Source organism: Anarhichas minor, unplaced genomic scaffold, assembly GCF_050575085.1.
Source record: "Anarhichas minor isolate MPS153535 unplaced genomic scaffold, ASM5057508v1 ptg000002l, whole genome shotgun sequence".
In the NCBI taxonomy this organism is placed as follows: Eukaryota; Metazoa; Chordata; class Actinopteri; order Perciformes; family Anarhichadidae; genus Anarhichas; species Anarhichas minor.
Genome location: NW_027466448.1, coordinates 3349344 through 3368471, shown reverse-complemented (window position 1 = coordinate 3368471; position 19128 = coordinate 3349344). Strand labels below are relative to the sequence as shown.

At 44.6% G+C, this 19128-nt stretch overlaps 1 protein-coding gene across 2 annotated transcripts in view; it reads right to left on the bottom strand.

Annotated features, from left to right (window-relative positions):
• Positions 1-19128, bottom strand: part of col5a1 (procollagen, type V, alpha 1) — a 65217-nt gene that overhangs the window by 24900 nt on the left and 21189 nt on the right. Inside the window, exons 5-22 of one of the 2 annotated variants that reach the window (XM_076098180.1) lie at positions 9709-9840; positions 8770-8877; positions 8239-8667; positions 7546-7612; positions 7324-7464; positions 6896-7221; positions 6723-6779; positions 5068-5109; positions 4472-4534; positions 4278-4352; positions 2388-2480; positions 1821-1877; positions 1621-1674; positions 1329-1382; positions 1121-1174; positions 946-999; positions 794-847; positions 356-400 (exon numbers count right to left, since the gene is read on the bottom strand). In XM_076098180.1, coding sequence (XP_075954295.1) covers positions 356-400; positions 794-847; positions 946-999; positions 1121-1174; positions 1329-1382; positions 1621-1674; positions 1821-1877; positions 2388-2480; positions 4278-4352; positions 4472-4534; positions 5068-5109; positions 6723-6779; positions 6896-7221; positions 7324-7464; positions 7546-7612; positions 8239-8667; positions 8770-8877; positions 9709-9840 — 1905 coding nt within the window. Of the gene's footprint in view, positions 1-355; positions 401-793; positions 848-945; positions 1000-1120; positions 1175-1328; positions 1383-1620; positions 1675-1820; positions 1878-2387; positions 2481-4277; positions 4353-4471; positions 4535-5067; positions 5110-6722; positions 6780-6895; positions 7465-7488; positions 7613-8238; positions 8668-8769; positions 8878-9708; positions 9841-19128 lie in introns of both variants that reach the window. The other variant, XM_076098099.1, reaches the window with a different exon arrangement.

The window sequence follows — 19128 nt, the reverse complement described above, 5'->3', positions numbered from 1 at the left end:
GGTTTCTCTTTCCCTGTCTTTCTCCTCCGTGGGGAATATCCTGCCTGAGTGAGTGGGAGGCTATTATAACAAGCTTGATGTGAGCTGCCTGCATTTCTCACCTCCAAAGCTCCTCTTGTACAGATGAAACACCAGCAAAGCCTCATCAACATTCACTTTCCAGCAATATAACGCTGAGAAAAACCTCAATTTATGTGAATATGAACAGCGGCTGCAGTATGCAGATGATATATCAGATCCCTTGATTGTTCGGCAACACAATGACACGATGAGAGCCGGCCCTCTCAGCTCTATCGAACTCAAAACTCAGAATCTCTCGGTGTAAGATCGAATGGTAATACGTGGGATCACTCACTGGTTCACCAGGAAGTCCCCGGGGCCCGATCTCTCCATCATCTCCCTGGGAAAGAGAGAGATAACGGGTCAGAGTGAGGAACAGACAGAAAATATGTGCGTGTGTTATGAAAGAGATAATGGGAAGGCACGGAGAAAAAGCCGGGGAAAGAGGGGATCAGGTTGCATCAGCTGTGGATAATGAGGATGGTGAGGGAGATTAGAGGCAGATAAAGGTGTGCAAATACAAAAGATAAATATTAAGTGGAGTGGTAAGTCAAAATTCTGGGGCCGACAAAAGAAGGTGACTTTGGTAAGAGGAAGACGTAATATATCTGACTTCCTGCAGCATAACAATAACGACTAAGGGGGGAGGAACATCAGACACAAGCATAGACATGCTGCTTCTTTGAAATGAAAATAGAAAAAGGGAGGCGTGAAATTGTGATTTTTCTGTTACCCTTTCTCCGTCCTCTCCAGGACCACCAGGAGGTCCAGACGGGCCAGATTCACCCTATAACAACAAAACATTTAGATTAAACAGTGGCACGCGTCAAAACAATACACGCACGTACAAAAACACACTTCTCACGGCACCACAAAAGAACTTACTCTGTGTCCTTTCTCACCGGGAAGTCCGGACAGTCCATCAAACCCTCTGTCTCCCTGAAGAGCAAAGAACAATCAGGCTGCATAACTCTTGTACAAGCTTCAAAAACAGGCTTTTAAACTGGTATTACGAAGCACGGTGCATTGAAATGCCTTATGAATGTGGTGGGCAAGGTACCTTGGTTCCAGACTGTCCCGGCATGCCCCTGGCACCGTCGGCTCCAGAACGACCCTGTAAAAATGAACACAGTTACATAACATGACTGTTAACACACGGCCTTGTGAATATACTATGAAGGCTAGAATATTCCTGGCTTTTAAATCTAAAGCACGACCAAATGTTTATATGTCTTTGCTGTTCTCGACTCAGTTTGTGTTACACTTACCCTTCTGCCAGGCTTTCCGGAGGGTCCAAAGGTACCCAAAGGTCCACGTGGTCCCTGAAACGAAAACACTTCGATTAAAACTCAACTTTTTTTAAACACACTTTGCTTTAAACATACTAAAACAAGAAACACTGCATACCACTTTGATACTAAAGGGTTGCAAAAATAATGAGTTTGAACTAATCCAATACTACACATTTTCAGATGGGGTTTGCTTTGACTTAGTTGTTTCTGTTTTTCAGAAATATATATATATATATATATATATATTTTTTTTTTTTAAATCTCCTACCTGAGGGCCTGGATCTCCAGACTCTCCCTTCAGTCCTGATCCACCGGGAGGACCCTGAGAGGAAAGAAAATAAAAGCTTTAATACAAGTCTTCAACTCAGCTACAAACTGTTTGTATTATAACTGTTGATTATTTTTTTTACACAATATTTCTATTGATATTTAGTCTGTGTCTGTCGTAAGGTGCTTTGAAATACATACCAGAGGGCCGGATCTGCCAGTCAAACCCATTGGACCTGTAGATCCGCGCATAGCCAGCTGAACACAGGAGGGAAAGAATAAGCAATAAGAGGAAACAATATATATATATATATATATATATATGTATGTATATAGAAGAATGTATAACATTGAAGGCTGCTGTACATGTAGCTGATGTATGATTAAATATAACATGGATGTAAATCCATTTGCGTGTGTGTGTGTGCTGTAAGTGTATTTGTGTGTGTTCATGTGTTCTGTGTGTGAAATTGTACATGAATTATGCATGCTTGTGAGCAACGGCGGGGTAATAAAATGTGACGATGAAATAAAGAAAATGAATGACGATAATAGAGTAATGATGTGTATAGATACAAAGAGACGCATGTCAAAAATAAATGTATTCATGCAATTATGGCAAAACAAGTCAAATAAAAGTATTTACAACACAATAAGAACTAGTTAGACTTATTTTAACAGGAGAAGCAAATTTGGTAAATGGAGAAAAAAACAACGTGCATTTCTATAATATTGACTGCTGCAGTCTGTCTATGTGTGAACTGTTACCCTAGCCTGCTGCATGATGGCTTGCATCTGGGACTCCTGTGCTGACACAGCAGGTCCCTTCTGGCCAGAGTCGCCTCCAGCGCTGAATCTGAACTGTGGAGGGAATCACAGATTGGTGACACTATCGCTGCAGCAAAGGTGATACCAGCACACAGGAGGCACTGGCAAAAGTAATAGCTGAGAAAAATGTGAAATGGCCATTGCAGCAACATGAATATTTCATTTGAATCTATTCCCAACAATGTCTTAAATATTTTTTTAATACGGCATTCCCATCATGAAACTCTGCAGCAGATGTTGAGCGAAGCATCTGCCTCTAGCTGTCAAACCTGCACCATCAGACGTTGCCTTGAGCTTCGAATTCTACTGGCATCTGGTGGTGATATGCCAGCATTGCACCATAGGTGGATATCCAGGACTGTGGCGCAACGCAGGTTTGTTCGGGCCAAGCATCCCGGCTTGGATGACAGAGCACAGTCCTCGAGAGGCTGACTGTCCCCGTTGGTTTACAGACGCGGAGCAACACAACAGTGAAATACTCTGCAGGATTTCACCATCACAGAAACGTTGTTACCAAGAATACAAACCGTTGATTCAGAACATCAGGGATGAGTCAGAGCCGCTGCAGCTCACCCACAATAAACCACATACATCCAGAACTTTTCACAAGCATTGTGTAAATCTCACATTTCCTTCTTCTGACTCAATTTGCTGAGTTTGATTAAATATTGGCCCTTCCCTTTTCTATCTTAAGTCACAATCAAATACATGCCGCTATTTGTTTTTTTTTTGTTTCCTTCCTGCCAATCTGTGAGAGCCTTTTGGTGTGTCTTCGATTCTCTCTTTCTCTTCTTTCCTTCTCCAATATGCAATTCTTTACCGACATTCCTGTGCATCATCGAACCTTGAACAAAATGTTCCGCGACATCAAATTGTCGACAAGGGAGGCGAGGGGAAGAGAAAAGCACCGCGATGGGAACTACATCATTTTTTTCTGACTTATGGCAGAGAACAGAGAATAAAGAGAAGATGCATCTCTAGTCACTGAACCATTTAAGCAAAGACATCGTGTTAGAAAACGCAATTTAACCCTGTTTAAAGCCACAATTTTTAACACTGGGCCATAGAGTCGTCTGGTGAGAGGAGGGCGAAACAACAATGCATGTTTCCCATTAGCCCAGGAGCTCAGGGATCAGATTTCAAGCTGCGCTTTCTGCCAGTGGATACACCAGAACGACTTGGGTTCCTGTCCAGACGGAGCTTGCCTCATGGGCTCACCCAGACAGCTCATGTGGACCCCCGAAAACCACAACCTCACATCTGTACAACTAATCAGATCCAGCAGCAGCTGTATCAGACATCTTGCAAGTACAAGGGGAAGAAAAGTCAGAAAGGTAGACAGCGCAGGAAGCCGATAGCATGGCTGTGTAACTGCAATGGTTGAAAGCCATTAGATGCAGCTGAAGCTACAGAGAGAACTGCACTGCTTTGCTTCCTGTCTACAGCTAGACGACTTCCTGGAAGGACACGTGGTAGGACATCTCAAATGTTGGCGAAAGAATGTGGCACTAGTTAAAACTATGTCGGGAGAGAAAGCCCTTACATATGCAGATTTGAGTGAGCACTACAAGTGATAGAGAAGGAGGCTCTCCAAGTTACTGAACATACCACAAGGGGCTGCAAAAGCACATATTTACATATCAAAAATGGTTTCAAAGGAAACCCCCTTCATTCCACTACACTGTGAACCACATGTCAGTTATTGATAACACAGGGAAGGATGCATCATACTTGGCTTTAAACAAGGCTGAACATGGATGTAAAGCCACATGGAAAACGTTTTCGAGCTTTAAGTGTCGGTAAACGTGAAAACATGATAATTGTACTTACAGGCAGCATCAGCACAGTTCCAGGGCTTCCTGGCAGACCATCGGCACCAGGAAGACCAGAACGACCCGGAGGACCCTTCCATGGAAAATAACACAAACACGAGCACACACACACACACGGGGACAGAAATGTGGTTAGTTTCTGTATTCCAAGAGCTTTGAATATCTGTGTGACATGTACAGTTTTAAACACACCCTCTCTCCAGAATCTCCAGAACTGCCTGGTGGGCCAGAAGAACCTGGGGGTCCGGGGAGACCCTAAGTTAAGCAAAAGATCTCATTTTACACACACATCATAAACGCATAATGCATCACAAAGAAACAGTCATATTTGCTCGACTAAAAGTCCTCGCCTTTATCTTTCAAAGTGGTCACACATGGGAGAAAGGAATGCATGAGGCAATATGGGACAGCTTGTTGAGTAGTAAATCCAGAGCGAGGCGCTCTTTCTTTGTCTATAGCTCAACGCTTGAATGGCTGGCCTCTGTGGGACTCCATCGGCAGGGTGTCAAGAGCAACGGTGTCTGAAAGAATCGTCCTCGATAAATAATTAAGTTCTTCAACATCTGGGCAAGTCCATATCTCTTCGGGGGAACAGTTTTGGCCGCTCCCTTTGCATTACAAATCAGGCAGCCGGGGGGGATTTTCACAGCAAAGCACGAAAACTTTTTTTTTGTTCTTATCCACAGGACGTAGCATGCACGGACTAGAAGACTGGGTAAACCGTTATCAGCTTTTATACATAGAACAGAGACTATACAGAATAAGGGAATAAAGAAGGAGAGACTTACTGTTGGCCCTTCAGGCCCAGGCGGACCCTCCACTAACATTCCCTGAAACACACAAGCACAGATATCATCAGTTACCACAAGAGTCTATATCATGGCCGCACATATCTGTGCGCAACGATCTCTCAGCGTGCAGACGCACCCGCAGGCATATTCTTTGTTCATTAGCACAAGGCTTTGGTTAAAGGAGCTAAGTGTACATGAGTACATGTCCCGACACACCTGCCTATCAACTTTCCACATCTCAAAGTCCTTGTTAATTTAGCATTAATCAATTAATCTATGGAGGAAAGCAGGGTGAGTGAATGCAGAGCCAGAAAGGCAAAGACGCCCCGAGGTGCTCTCCTACCTGGACAAGCCAAGGAGATTACGAATGAAATTAAAGTGATAATTATTAATTTACACTGTCGGATAAAATATTTGCTCATGAATGCGATAAAAAGACAAAAAGACAAAAGGTTTATACATGCTTCTGTGCTTCGACATTTATTCAACAAAGTCATTGAAGGGTATTTCTGCCATCTATCCCCACAGCTAAAGAGCCATCTCGGTTCGGTGTGGACGACTCACAGATGCATCGCTGCAGCTCTTTGGGCCCCAGAGATATTTTTTGTTTGGTTGCTCTTGTGGTAACATTTAAACTTTTTTTTGGTATGAGGACAGAAACCCACACATTATCATAACTCATTTGAAGTTTGTGCTGTTTTCCATCAAACCCCAAGCTGTACTCGCTCAACGTTTTGAGCTCAATTGATCTTTGACAGTCCTCAGGTTATGCCCGTGTCTCGCCTGCAGTGTGTGCGTGATGGGAAGAGCTGCTAGACCTTGGGGGGGAAAAAGTGTGTGTGTGTGTGTGTGTGTGTGTTCGTGTTTTTTTGTGTGATAACCCGCTTTTTGCGTGTTTACAAGAGGAAACGTCATGCTGGGTGGTGATGTGTACACAAATGTGGTCCACGAACATGCTTACACTCACACATACACAAGCGGTCATCTAGGGAAGTGGACTTAAGACACACACTCCTCTCTGCTCTCACACATATAAACATGAAGATACTCAGTCACAGAGCGATGTATACTTAGTGGAGTTCAGTGACATTTGTTTGAAGCGAAACAGCTGTAGCTGTGTGAGAGATATAAATTCCGTCTGTGTCTGTATGTGCCTATACAAAGAAATCAAAGGAGTTGTCGTCACCTGTAAATACTGTGTGAGTATCTGAATAAAGGTTGGATGTATTTACCCTGCTTGTGTTTAAAATAAGCTTTAAGTTTAAAGTTTTTTGGCAGAGAGGCTTGAAAAGGATTTCTTGCTCCCTTTTGTTCTTCTTCTATCCCTTCCCTCCCTCCATCTCCCCATGTTTACACACTACCCACACTGTGTTTAGAGATGACAATCCCTGCATGTCCGTTCTCCAAATGTTTAGCTGTTGGGTCTGATGACCAGAAGGAGCGAGGCCTTGCTTAAGAACACTGTGAGAAAGGGCCCTGATGTTTTAGGCCATAGGATTGTCATTCAGAAGTGAGAGGTTGATTGTGTTTGGATGTGGATCATACATATGTACTGTATGTAATATAAACATCCACGCACACACCCGTGTGCACGCAAGAGCACGCGGCCTACATCTGTTGCTGAAGTATGTTGTTCAAATAGTGATACTCACAGGCTCAATAACAGCAGGCTCTCCCTTCTGTCCCTTCTCGCCACGAGCTCCGTCGACCTGCACACCAAACACACAGACATAATCAGCCAACCCTCCTCTTCAACACCATCATCATGACATCCTCATCTTATAGATCATGTCTTTTGCCAGTATGTCCTGCCATTATTTTTCACCTGATCAAAATACTGATCGGTCTTAGCAGGCAGCTTTTTGTCTTCGTATTCCAGGTCCAGGTCCCCATAGTCCCCATAGACATCTAGTCCGTCATATTCAGTGAGGGGCTCCTCCTTGAACCCATGCTCCATATCCAAGTCGTCGCCCTCGCCTTCCACGCCCAGGCCCGTTCCGGTGGCGATGGATCCCCCTGCTCCGGTGCCAGCGCTGGCCGATCCCCCTCTAGTGGTGGAAGATCCTCCTACGGACACAGAGCCGTCCCCGATGGCGATGGTAGAACTGCTGCTGCTACCTCCACCTCCAAGGTGGACTGTACTGCTGCTGCCTCCTCCACCACCACTGACGTGAACTGAACTGCTGCCGTCGCCTCCACCTCCAAGGTGGACTGTACTGCTGCCGTCGCCTCCACCACTGACATGAACTGAACTGCTGCTGCCGCCACCTCCACCACTGGCATGAACTGAACTGCTGCTGCTGCCGCCGCCTCCACCACTGGCATGAACTGAACTGCTGCTGCCGCCGCCGCCTCCACCACTGGCATGAACTGAACTGCTGCTGCCGCCGCCGCCTCCACCACTGGCATGAACTGAACTGCTGCTGCCGCCGCCTCCGACGTTGACTGTACTGCTGCTGCTGCCACCGCCCAAACCAGTGGTAGATTTGCCCTCCAAGTCATAATCGTATTCATTGCCGTAGTCATCGTAGGAGCTTCCTCCCTATAAAAACACAATCACAGTCAATTAAGTGTTAACTGCTGGTTTCAGTTAGACGCAACTGATGGTGGTAACTTCCTGTGTAAACAAATAACATACAAGAAAAAAATATTACTTTGCATTGCGGAGCTGTTAAAACGTACACTAAGCGGACTAGAGTTGCAACTGAGGATTATTTTTATAATAGATACATCTGCACATTATAATTGAAATAGTTTGCTCTGCAAAATGTCAGAAAATACAGAGAAATGCTGTTTCTCAAATTCCTAAAGCCCAAGGTGACGTCTTTAAATGTTTCACCCGACTGGCCACAATCTTTGTACACTTATCATTCTATCGTGTCCAAAAACCTCAATGTTGGAGATTTTTCTAAAAGTATTTATCTCTTCATCCATTGGCTTTGCTTCCCCCGTGTGGATTGGTAGATTATAACACGAGGATGAGCCCAAAGAAGCCCCTGCTTATGTCTCCAACACATAATTACAGGCAGGACTTGCACAGAGTGTGTAGCTAAGTAAAGAACAGGACTTCAAATGTTTCTAACAGTTCATCAATACACCTGTTAGACCTACCGGTCCAAAACAAACAACAATTAAGTGAGGATGTCAGTGTAATTAACGTCAACGTACTGATGTGTTATTGGCGGTGATGGTTATCGAAGATCCTCCTCCACTGGTGATGACCTTTCTCTCGATTCCAGTCCCTGTGCCCGAGTCAATCTTTCCGCCTGCACCCAGATCCAGCTCGCCCCCGGCGCCAATGTCGGTGCTGGCGACACGTCGAGAGGTGTCCCCGTCGGGTGACGCCGTGGACTCTTCGTAGTAGCCGTCGTAGTTACCGTAGCCTTCATAGCCGTCGTAAGGACTGGTCTCCCCTCCGTAGGCGTCTCCTCCACCAGTGGCGGTACCTGAAGAGCTCGCCGAGGAGCTGCTGGATGAGCTGGAGGATGTGCCAGAGGATGTGTCAGAGGATGAGCTGGTCAATATTTTGCCGCCGATGGCACCAGAACCCCTCAAAACCTCCTCCACTGTGGTGACCACTCGGTCTCCATCTGTCCCCTGTAAGGCACAGACAATATATGGTTTACTTTGGCGCATTTGTATGATTGTATTTGCATTACTACACGACGTATATTTGTGGCAAAACACTTATTGGTAGACTACCTTGACTTCTTCTGTGGCTGTCTCAGTATCAGATTTTGCTTCCAAAGGCTTGCCATCCACGTCCTCATAGTAAGGGTATTCATAATAGTAGCTGTCCTCTGTGTTCTGAAGGAGAGAAACATGACACTCACATTGAGCAGGAGTGTGACTGAGAGAGAAAAAATAACTATCAATTTAAAAAAAACATGATTTTCAAACATGATCCACTGCTCCGTTTGCCGCTGGGTCCGGCTGATATATATGCGACAGACTGGCCATCGATCAGCAGCACGCAGGAATGCCTTCTACTCGGGGAAACCTCATGCTGCATCCCCCTGTTGCAACTTGTTACGACTGAATGACAAATTACTTTTTCCAGTGCTTCCCTAATTAATCTGTCACACATCTTTAGCAAAAAAAAAAACAGGTCAAGTTTTTGTGTACTTTGCAGGCATACTGACAGGCCCCGGGGCAAGGAAAACTTGACTTCCTGTTCCCTATTTTAACACTTCTCTGACACACCTTTATTCAGCATGCAGTGTGCTGGTATTCAGTGCAGAAAATGGCGTGGTGCAGGGATGCAGGCTTAGGCAGGCACCACATCATTCCTGAACATTATTAACTAACTGCATAGCCTGATAACCCTGTTCTTCCCAGTCAGCACTTTCCTCTGGCAGAGTGCAGTTTTCTTGTATAAGCCAAGAGGCTCTTTTCAGCACAGGATCCAACCGAGTTCTGATTTGAGCATTACAGGCAATTATGGATTAAGGGAAATGAACTTCCTTGAGTAAGGTCAGCCATGAGAACACTCTTGCTGGTTTCTACAATGTCCTGTATGCAAAAATCCACCAGAATTACTCTAGTTATGGGCAATGTAATGGTCTTGTGTTTGCAAAGCCGCATTGTGAGCTCTAAGTTTCAAGGAACATAATTTTAAAGAAAGGTCTTGTTACTCACATATTCATCCGTGTTGGGGTCCTGGTTCTGAGGCTGGTCGGGCACAGGCACTTCACAATCGGGGCTGTAGTGCTCACAGTAGTCATAGGCAGCACGATGGTCTGCTACAATCATTAGCTGCTGGATGTCTCCCTGGAAACCACAAGAAACAAGAAGTCATGAGACCCCCCTGGACACAGCTACACAAGTCATGCATGACAATAAACAAGCAAACAATCGGCAGCGACAGAGACGTCGGTCTCACACTCTGTGCCCCATGGGGGAAAATTAAGGCATACAAACAAATGGAGATGAGGGAGAACATCTGCGTGCGTTATTATCACATGCAGAACAGGCAGTCCTGAAACTAGGTCAAGTCAGGGGAATCTAAGGCTGACAGAATGATGAAGAACTTTGTCCGGGGTCCAACAGTGTTGTTTTGCATCAGAGTTGAGCACCAGAGTGTGAGACAAAAAGCTTACAGCAAACAGAGCGGAGCTACACGAGAACATGGAACAACTGACTGCATGTCGCTGCGGACGATGACACAAACAAACACACACAACCACAGGCTCACACACACAAAGTGAGTATTCAACAAGATGATAGATAGATAGATCGAAACACAAACCATGCCCCAGAACTGAGGACATTTCACCTTTGAGCTGATTGTGTAAGATGAATGGATCAATGTGACATGGTGAACATGAGCAGACCTGCAGCTGCGGAGCCATTTGACTGAAAGGAGTGTGTGCGTATTACAATTATGTTGAGGTGAAGTGGAGTGGAACAGTAACATAAGTGAGAGATTTAAAGGAAGAGAGGAAGAGGAAGGAACAGAGATTGATAGAAAAAGAGCAAGAGAGAACAAGAGGGAAAAGTGAAAAAGGCTCAGAAGGATCCCTGGGCTACATAGGGAGCTGGGTGTGTGTGTGTTTGCCACATGTTTCTGAACAGCATGCATATATGGCAGCGGAACACTGTATTGCATCTATCCAAACATGTCCTAATCAAATGCAGTGATGTCATTCAACATCAATCAAATACAACGGCTGAAAACAAATGAAACAAATGTCTTTTTTTCGGGGGGGGGGGGGTATGAGAGTGAAGTGATGCAACTATGGGAACGGACCGCCACAGAGGATGAAATGTTTTTAATTATGTCCAATTGCAGAAAATGTGAAACCCCTTAACATATCTTTCCAGCTGAATTTCTCCCAGGATGGATGCATTTGTGGTCTAACCAGTGACAGTTCACAGAGGAGCACCGGTCCCACTCCCCCGTCTCCGGTCTTTTAATAACTCTTGCAAAAGACTACGCGAGATGATGTTTCTTGCTCCGTCCACGGCTCATGCCATCAGCGGGGTTTATGGTGGATACGAGAAAACAAATCCCAAAACTTCCTCCAAGGCAGAAAGACTGGAGTGGCCATTACACAACTCTTCCCAGCTATGAACTCGGGAGCTCCCAGGAAACTTTCAAATGGCTACCTCTGAGCCTCTGACCCTTTTGTCCAAAGTCGGGTTCTGTAAGGAGCCTTTACTTGGTATCAGTTTCTGTTTCTCCCTTATCCTGGCAAGACTGTGTGCAACAGCTGCGCTGAAAGGGGATGATGGGAATTCAGTGTTTGAAATGAGGTCACATTCAATAAGGAATAAGCCCTCTGTACAACAAAACAGCCCTGCAGTCTGGAGCATTGCAACTGCTTTCCTATTCATCTGCCATTCTACTGCTTTCCTTTTTCATTTCTTCCACACCAATTTTTCTCCATCTTGCAAAGCGGTCAAAGATTTGTCAGGGCACATCCTGACCACAAATGGTTTGATCCTAATTGTACCAGAATGAGATAATCAATCATACACCTAAGCATTTAATGAGAACATTCTCGCAGCGCAGAGAGCACCGTGGCAGAATGTTTTTAATGATGTGGTGTGACATGTACACAGAGAAAGAAAGAGGCGTCTGCATGCCTCGAGAGAAAAGTGTGCTGTTGTAAGGATCTTATTGAGGCTGGAAAAGCTGATGGCTGCTTTTGATTGTGCTAACTCTATAGCCAAAGGCGTATGAGAGAGAAGAAAGGGATGAAAAGAAGCTGGATGGGGAATGTGGACCTGAGTTAAGCTGTGCTTATTCATTTTGGACCATTCAGCACGAACAGTTCCAGCCGTCTGAAGTTTTATTCTGTTAAGTTTTGGGCTATAAAAAGGGAGGTTAGGTACTGAGAACTGCACAAAACCAAATGCAGATGAATAGGCTAAGAAACATGTTGTTCACTTGGCCAAAGTAAAAAAGAATGGCCAAAAAGCAAAGCAGCCATCTCAGAGATAGCCTCACTTGTAGTTCTTAGTGTGGGTGAAGCTCTGACTACTCAGCATCCTACAGTTCCCATAATGCAGCTCCATAGCATCCCATCATTAGACAACCCCTGCCTTGCAAATGCAGACGTTTATCAGCCTGTTTGTGACGCAAACTTTCTATTACAAACTATCTATTATATATCCCTGATGACATAAAGACAGAAACTCTAAGAAAACATAATACAGATCTTTTGGAAGGCTTTGTAGTGCTCTCCCTGAGTAGCAAATGGATTGACATGAAAAAAGGGCCCAATTCATTTTTACAGAACATACAGTACGTAAGTTCCCATGAACCCGCACACCTTCACAGTAAAACTATTGTCAACGTCTGGACCCACTTAATCACTGGTTGTGATTTCCTTTCTTCGAACCGGAGCTGCTCTTTTCCCCACACGTCGCTCCACAGATTCTGGTGCCAAACTTTATATAAGCTGCTGTTTAATAGATGTAGGAAAGCAGTCAATATTCCTATGCTGCTCTCCAGCTGTATGCTAATACCAAGTTTCTCATTTAGTATTCTGCCGCTGAATGGTAAAGTCAGTCCAGCAACTCATTTAAGCAAGAGATATTTACTTCATTACTGTATATGGGGGCTACTTCTCTATATTTTGACGACAGGAAACCGCACTGCAACAACTGTATGTGCAGAGTCAGGGATTCGATAACGAATTTGATAACGGCGCTTAGTTAAACCCAACACTTGAAAAAGAGCAGGACATTATAACTCATTGCTCACTTCAAGTCACATCAACGGATGCCGATATGTGACATGAAGGCAGACCGAAATATACGTCAAATGATTAATGCACGGAAAAACCGGCAATTCCACACCGACAAACAGAGCACACCACAGGAAGAAAAAAAACCTGGAATTATACAATCACACCCAAACCCCTGGGGGAACCATAAAAGACATGCAATCAGCTTTCATATTTGAGAGGGGACAGCAACGTTTTTCACTCTGGAGCATCATGTGGCACATCAGAGTGGTGCTTAGGGCAGAAATTTCAGACAATAACAGGGTTGCTGCTGTCAGCATCTCCCTGGACTCAGCTGAAATATGACTCTTCTCCGGGCCAATGCTCTGGTGGAAAAGCCATTGCCTGCGGCTGTTGTGAGCAACAGTCGATCTCACTTCACATACTTTGTCCTAAAGAAACTGTTGAAGACACTCGCATGCACACACAAAACACGCGCACCAATCGAGAAGCGAGCTGCAGTTTTTCCAAGATTACAGAAGCGGAACAAAGACCGATCAATAACACTAAAAAGCGTCAATCTATTCCTCTTTCTGTATGTTATTTACTCAAATGTCACATCAACTTTTTGGCTTTCATTCCCAGACCTCACCCAGTTCGGCCCACACACATGAATCCGTGCTGGATGTTCTGGTCTTGTCCAGGTGAGGGCAGGAGAGTGCTCTCGTGAGCATTAAGCCAAACATTTGTCTCCATCTGAACCTGACCCACAATCATGCATGATCATGATCGAGTTCATTGTGATCCATCTTCTGAATTAAAAGATATGATTGCATGGGACGGAAATCAATATTGGTGCGGTTTCCAAAACATCACGACACAATGGACAGCTAATGAGTGGGGTAAATTATTGCGACACGAGCGGCTAAAACGTAACAAAATTAAGTGCATGCAAATAAGCTCTCCTCCTCTCTTTCTTATACACATACATACTTTAAGCATAAGGTGAGGGGGAGCCTAAAAAGGCTTAATTTGATTAGAGTAAAGTGATGTCAGGCGACCCCCTGCTGATGCTTAGAGCAGCATAGCACAAAATAGACAGCACAAATCAATGCTCATTATTTCTCCATATCCTCGGGGACACCGGTCAATGGCTCCGGCACAACAGGAGGTACAGAACTTACTATGAAAAGAGTCTAGGTTTTCGTCATTTTTCTGGATTATATGTCAGTAAAGAAAAATTGGGCAGGAGGGCCCCACAGGGCAGGATAAGACTCTGGGAGGTCCGAGCTCTGGCAGCATTTTAAGGCGAGCTACTTTCACAACATATTTACACAGTCACCCCTGAGCTCTGAGCCAGGCCTTGGTCCCTCTGCCAGCCCACACCGGCACACTCGCAGTCCCAGCGCCTGGCCATACTCAAATCTGACCACGAAAACCAAATAAAACATCGCAGAGGTCAGCCCGCCGCACAGAGGCCATTAATCAGCATGGATTGGACACACACACACACACACACACACGAAAATGCACATGGACACATAAACAAACTAGCTGTATGATGCGTTTAAGTACATGCATGCATGTTTCAAAACACGCATATGCCTTCAGAGAACTTCCACTCCAACAAATTTACAGAACTTTACCAGACATGAGGTACGTTTTCACCCACATACCCTTTCCCCTCCAGACTGTAGCTCAATCCCAAAACTCAGAGCAGCTGCCAAGAGCAACAGGCCCGTCTGCCACCCCACTTCTCCACCGCACAGCACCTTAACCAATCCCTCACCTCCGTGCCCCATATCCTGTTTTTTTGGATCCCATCTGGGCCTCTCCATCATTTCAATCCTCAGCGTCTCAGCCCCCATCCCACTCCCTTCTGTATAAGATTCTAAATCCACGTCTCTGAGGACTACGGGCAGCCATATTCACATTTCCTGTTCATTTGGGGTGGTGGAAACCAGAGCGGGCTGGCCTCATATAACAGACGTAGATTCTGACTGTTTGGCTTGGCCATTTGCTGAAATCTGCATAAAAGTGCTGAGGGTACACTTCAGGGCTTGCTGACACAGTAAAGGAATAACAGAGGGGGCGAAAGACAAACATCTGACATGAGTTAGGGAAATTCTCTTAATTATCATGGTGGAAACTCCATCTTCCCTGGGGCTACTGAAGTCTACGTCCTATTCCGCAGACTGAAACGTATGGAGGTAGTGTGTTCTGACAGTGAAGCATGACTTATACCTTGGACAAGATAATGCATACAAACGTGAGCACAGCAATGTACACGCATAGGGATTTCATTTTGTATGCTTTGGAAAAGTTTTTTGGATGTTTTAAGCCGGGATAGAGTTGACTCCAAAACTACCCCACAGCATACCATTCAGAAGTGTCATTATGGCTACAGTTTTACAAAGTGATATACACTTAATATTTACACTACAAATTCTCTACTTGAATCTTTGAAACTATCCATTATCATTTGGATAATAACATCTGGATTACTGTATGTCTAAATCCAGCTGGGACAGATTGCAGTTCCCAGCTTCTCCACTGACATGATTGTTTTTTTAGTAGGAAAATTGTTCGACCCTTAAAAACACACACATTTGCACTCGACACTGCAGAAAAATACACTACACTATCTTCAAGTAAGTTATGATTAGGCTTTTCACACTGTCCTTAGCCACGGGCTAAGGGAGCTGTTAGAAAGCTTTCACGCTGGCACAATCCTGGCACATTCCAAAGTGGGCTAGCCCCGATTTTAGCCCAGGGCTTGCTGGCCCTACTCCAGAGCAGGGTTAGCACCGAGTTTGCTGGGTTATCCCCTTAAAATCGACTAAACACAGGGCTAAAAGTTGCCAGCATGAAACGGAGCTAAAGTTAACAGTGGAATTGTTTGAAATTCATGAAGACCCAAGCAGGGCATAACATTTCCAGGTCTCCTCTAATGGAGCTCCATAAGAGAAACCAATATCCATCTGTTAACCATCCATCAAACTGTTTTTTATGACAAAAAATCAAAGAGGCAAGGTACACTGATTCAAAAGCGTTACTAGAGCTACTGAGTGTAGCTAATCACAAGTAATAAAACAGAAGCCTAATCAGAGCTGGAAACATCCGTCTAACCAATTGTACTACTACCTCAGGCACCGGGCCAAAATGGGCTTAAATAGGATTCTGAATTCGGAACATCAAGTGGTGTCAAATCTGTAAAACCGTCACGATGTAAATCAGGAGAGCCTCCGCACATGAATACATGTGAACTGTAAATAAGGGGCGCCGAGTTAATGTCAGGAAAACTGAAGATAAGTCATGGGGTAAAGATGAGGAAACAGGATGTGTACAACTCGTCGTGCCATTACAATACTAAAGCTACTAGCGCAAAGATACTAACGCATCGAGTGCGTTTTTTTACTACTTTTTCCTGGCTCTGGTTGCACCACGTGAGCCACACAACTCACTTCATCCCAGCCCTATTAAAGGCCTCCCAACTGATGCGGTTGTCCCCTCCCACTCTTATCATATTTGCCTTAAACTCCCCCACTCATTCCATCTCTGATCCTTTATTTCATTACATCTTTACCCCAATCCTCCTCTTCTGAAGCACATCACGCTTTCCTACCTATCCTCCCCAACTTATCCCCACATGCACTTCTTCCACCACCCACCCACCCTCCCTCCCCCTTGTTCAGACCATCAGTCTGGGACAGCCTATCAGCGGATACCAAGGAAACCTCTGGATGATGTCATGTGGTATGGTTGCTGTTCCAAGACTGACATCAGCGGGAAGAGAGCTCCTCATTCTTTCCAGAGTGTGACCCAAAGGTTTTGGCTCCGCTACCCGATCCTACCGCTGCAGCTCCCCCACTCCTCTCAATCCTGAACATCTTGTTCTTCTGATCTATAGGCTAGTCTGCTCAACTCTCCAATACGCTGAATTGATGTCTCTCTGTGACAAAAAAACTGCACTATATGATCGCCCGCATTCATACCGGACTTTCGCTCTGCTTGGACTGCAACAATGGAGGCCGGACAACAACTGCTGTGTTCGCGCAGCTCCACCTCGGCCACTTCGATTCACTCGAGGTCCCCTGGGGTCCCCTCTGAGTGAGGCCAAGTGGTCCATCTGTCCTGTTTGTGTTCCCCTCAAATCAACAGCAGCCATTTATTTCACTCGACGCTACTTAGGGCCGAGGGATGGGCATTAAATTATCTCTGTTTTTTCTTGGCACACTCTCGGGAAAACAACAGTGAACACGGAAAGCAAGGAACACACTCTGCAGACAGACTATGTCTTGCAGGCCCTAAATTCTGAACAGAGATTAAACTACACATGCTTTCAACATCCATAACCCTACAGGCATGAAGAAAAACAACATCACTAAAAGTCATTAAAGATACTGGTTCTTAATGACTGATTTGAATGTTTACATTACAGTCATTACCAAGGAGTAATTACTATTTCCTTTAAAACGGATGAGCATTGATTGCCAAGTAAAATACCCGTCTTCTTATATAATCGTTACCTTCACAGTCTTTACTGGCACGCGTTACAGTACTCTTAAACAAGCTACAAAGAAAAGAAAGTAACATGATAGTACTTATAGAGGGTAGACGCTTTCTGTGACCACAATAACCATGTCAGAAACCAAACCACAAACCACCTCTGCATACAGTGAGTACAACGTGCCTACTGACTGCTGTGTGTAGAGAAAAGGCCCAGGCTCCTCTACACCATTCAGTGTAAATCTAAAGATTATATGTACATCCTCAAGTCTCTTTATGCAAATATATGTTTTGATTTTATGATTTTTAATCTATTTAATCCAAAAACATTGATTTTCTCTCTTTTTGTAAAGGGAAATTCTTTCTCAGCGGTCATCCGTATGATGCATTGGGACTCTAAAGGAAAACATGTATTTTGTGGGTGTTTTCATGCTCAACTTTCATGCTCTCTTGGTGGTAACTGACTCTGGCTAAAGTCAACACAGGATCAGACTAAACTACAGAGGGGAGAAGGGAGTAAGAGGAGGAAAGGAGCGCAGCCTGAGCATAATTTGGAAACTATGTGGCATATTTTCCATTTTCTGCACGCACTGGAGCCTGTCCCGTCTCCCGGCTGGCGGACGCACAGCAGGAGGGCTTTTAAACATCTCACACGAAATATCTGTCTGGTCCCACGGTAACCAGTGGACTGTTATACTGCTGCTCTGATTGCTGGGTAGGATTTAAATTGTTCCTGTATCAATTCGATCTCATGACGAGTGTGCAACGGGCAGTAATGAAATTACAGCAGTAGTACAACTGTGCCGGATAAATGCAGTCATGCTGTTGGCAACTGGAGGAATTTACGAGTGGCCATTAGGCTTAGGCTAGCTGTAACACACATACACACACACCAAACACTTCTGTATTCATGCCTCATTAAATAGCTCTAGTCAACAATTTCAATTGAATGTGAACACGATCCGTGCAACATAAAACAGTGGTTCACTCATGAACCACATCTAACCCTGTTGTGTATATAATGACATACATATACAGTACAGTACATACTGTGATTAATGGTTTTGACTGATCATATGTCCATCTCCCCTATGGCTTGGCCAGACCAACTTTGGGGATTGTGGAGGGTGGAGTGATGTCATATTTCATTCTTTTTGTCTGCTCTCGCTGAGCAGCAGTGAGGTTAAAGGTCAGCTGGCTCAGCATCAGTCACATCAGTCAGCCTCTGTTACTAATTATTATTGAGGGCCTCAGCGTCACAGACTAATCCCCCTTTAAACAAGCACAACTCCGACGGGACAAAGACAACACTATTCCTTGTGCCTTGTGCTCCCTCTGTGTGCGCTTTGGTGTGTTTGTGTGTGTGTGTGTCCCTCACAAGCGTCATGTTTAAGAGCCACAAATGTCCACACAAAAGCTTGTTTAAGGCGCTATACGAACTAACTCTGATTCGTCACACTAGGTAGAAGCAAAAAGTGTTTGACGTCATGATGCACATCAGGTATCTGTGGGTATTAGAAACCCCCAAAAGGCTTCCTGTCACTAGTCACATTAAACATTCATCTTTCAGCTCCCGCCACGAAGCATTTATACACATGAAGAGAAGCGGTAGGAAGAAGTGAAGCCCCCGTTCCTATAATGAAAACCTGTCACCACTTGTTAAAAACCTCTGTAAACAAAAATGTTGCAGCCAAATTGAGAAAAATAATTCAGACATGAAACCATGAACAGAAATATAACGTTTAAGTTGGACTGGGTTTTAACTGCAGAGCAGCCACAAGAGAGAGGCGAAACTTCTAAACGGCAACAACAGATCCAGAGTTGAACATGCAAAAAAAATGTGGTACAGTTGTAAACAGAACAGACTTCAGGGACA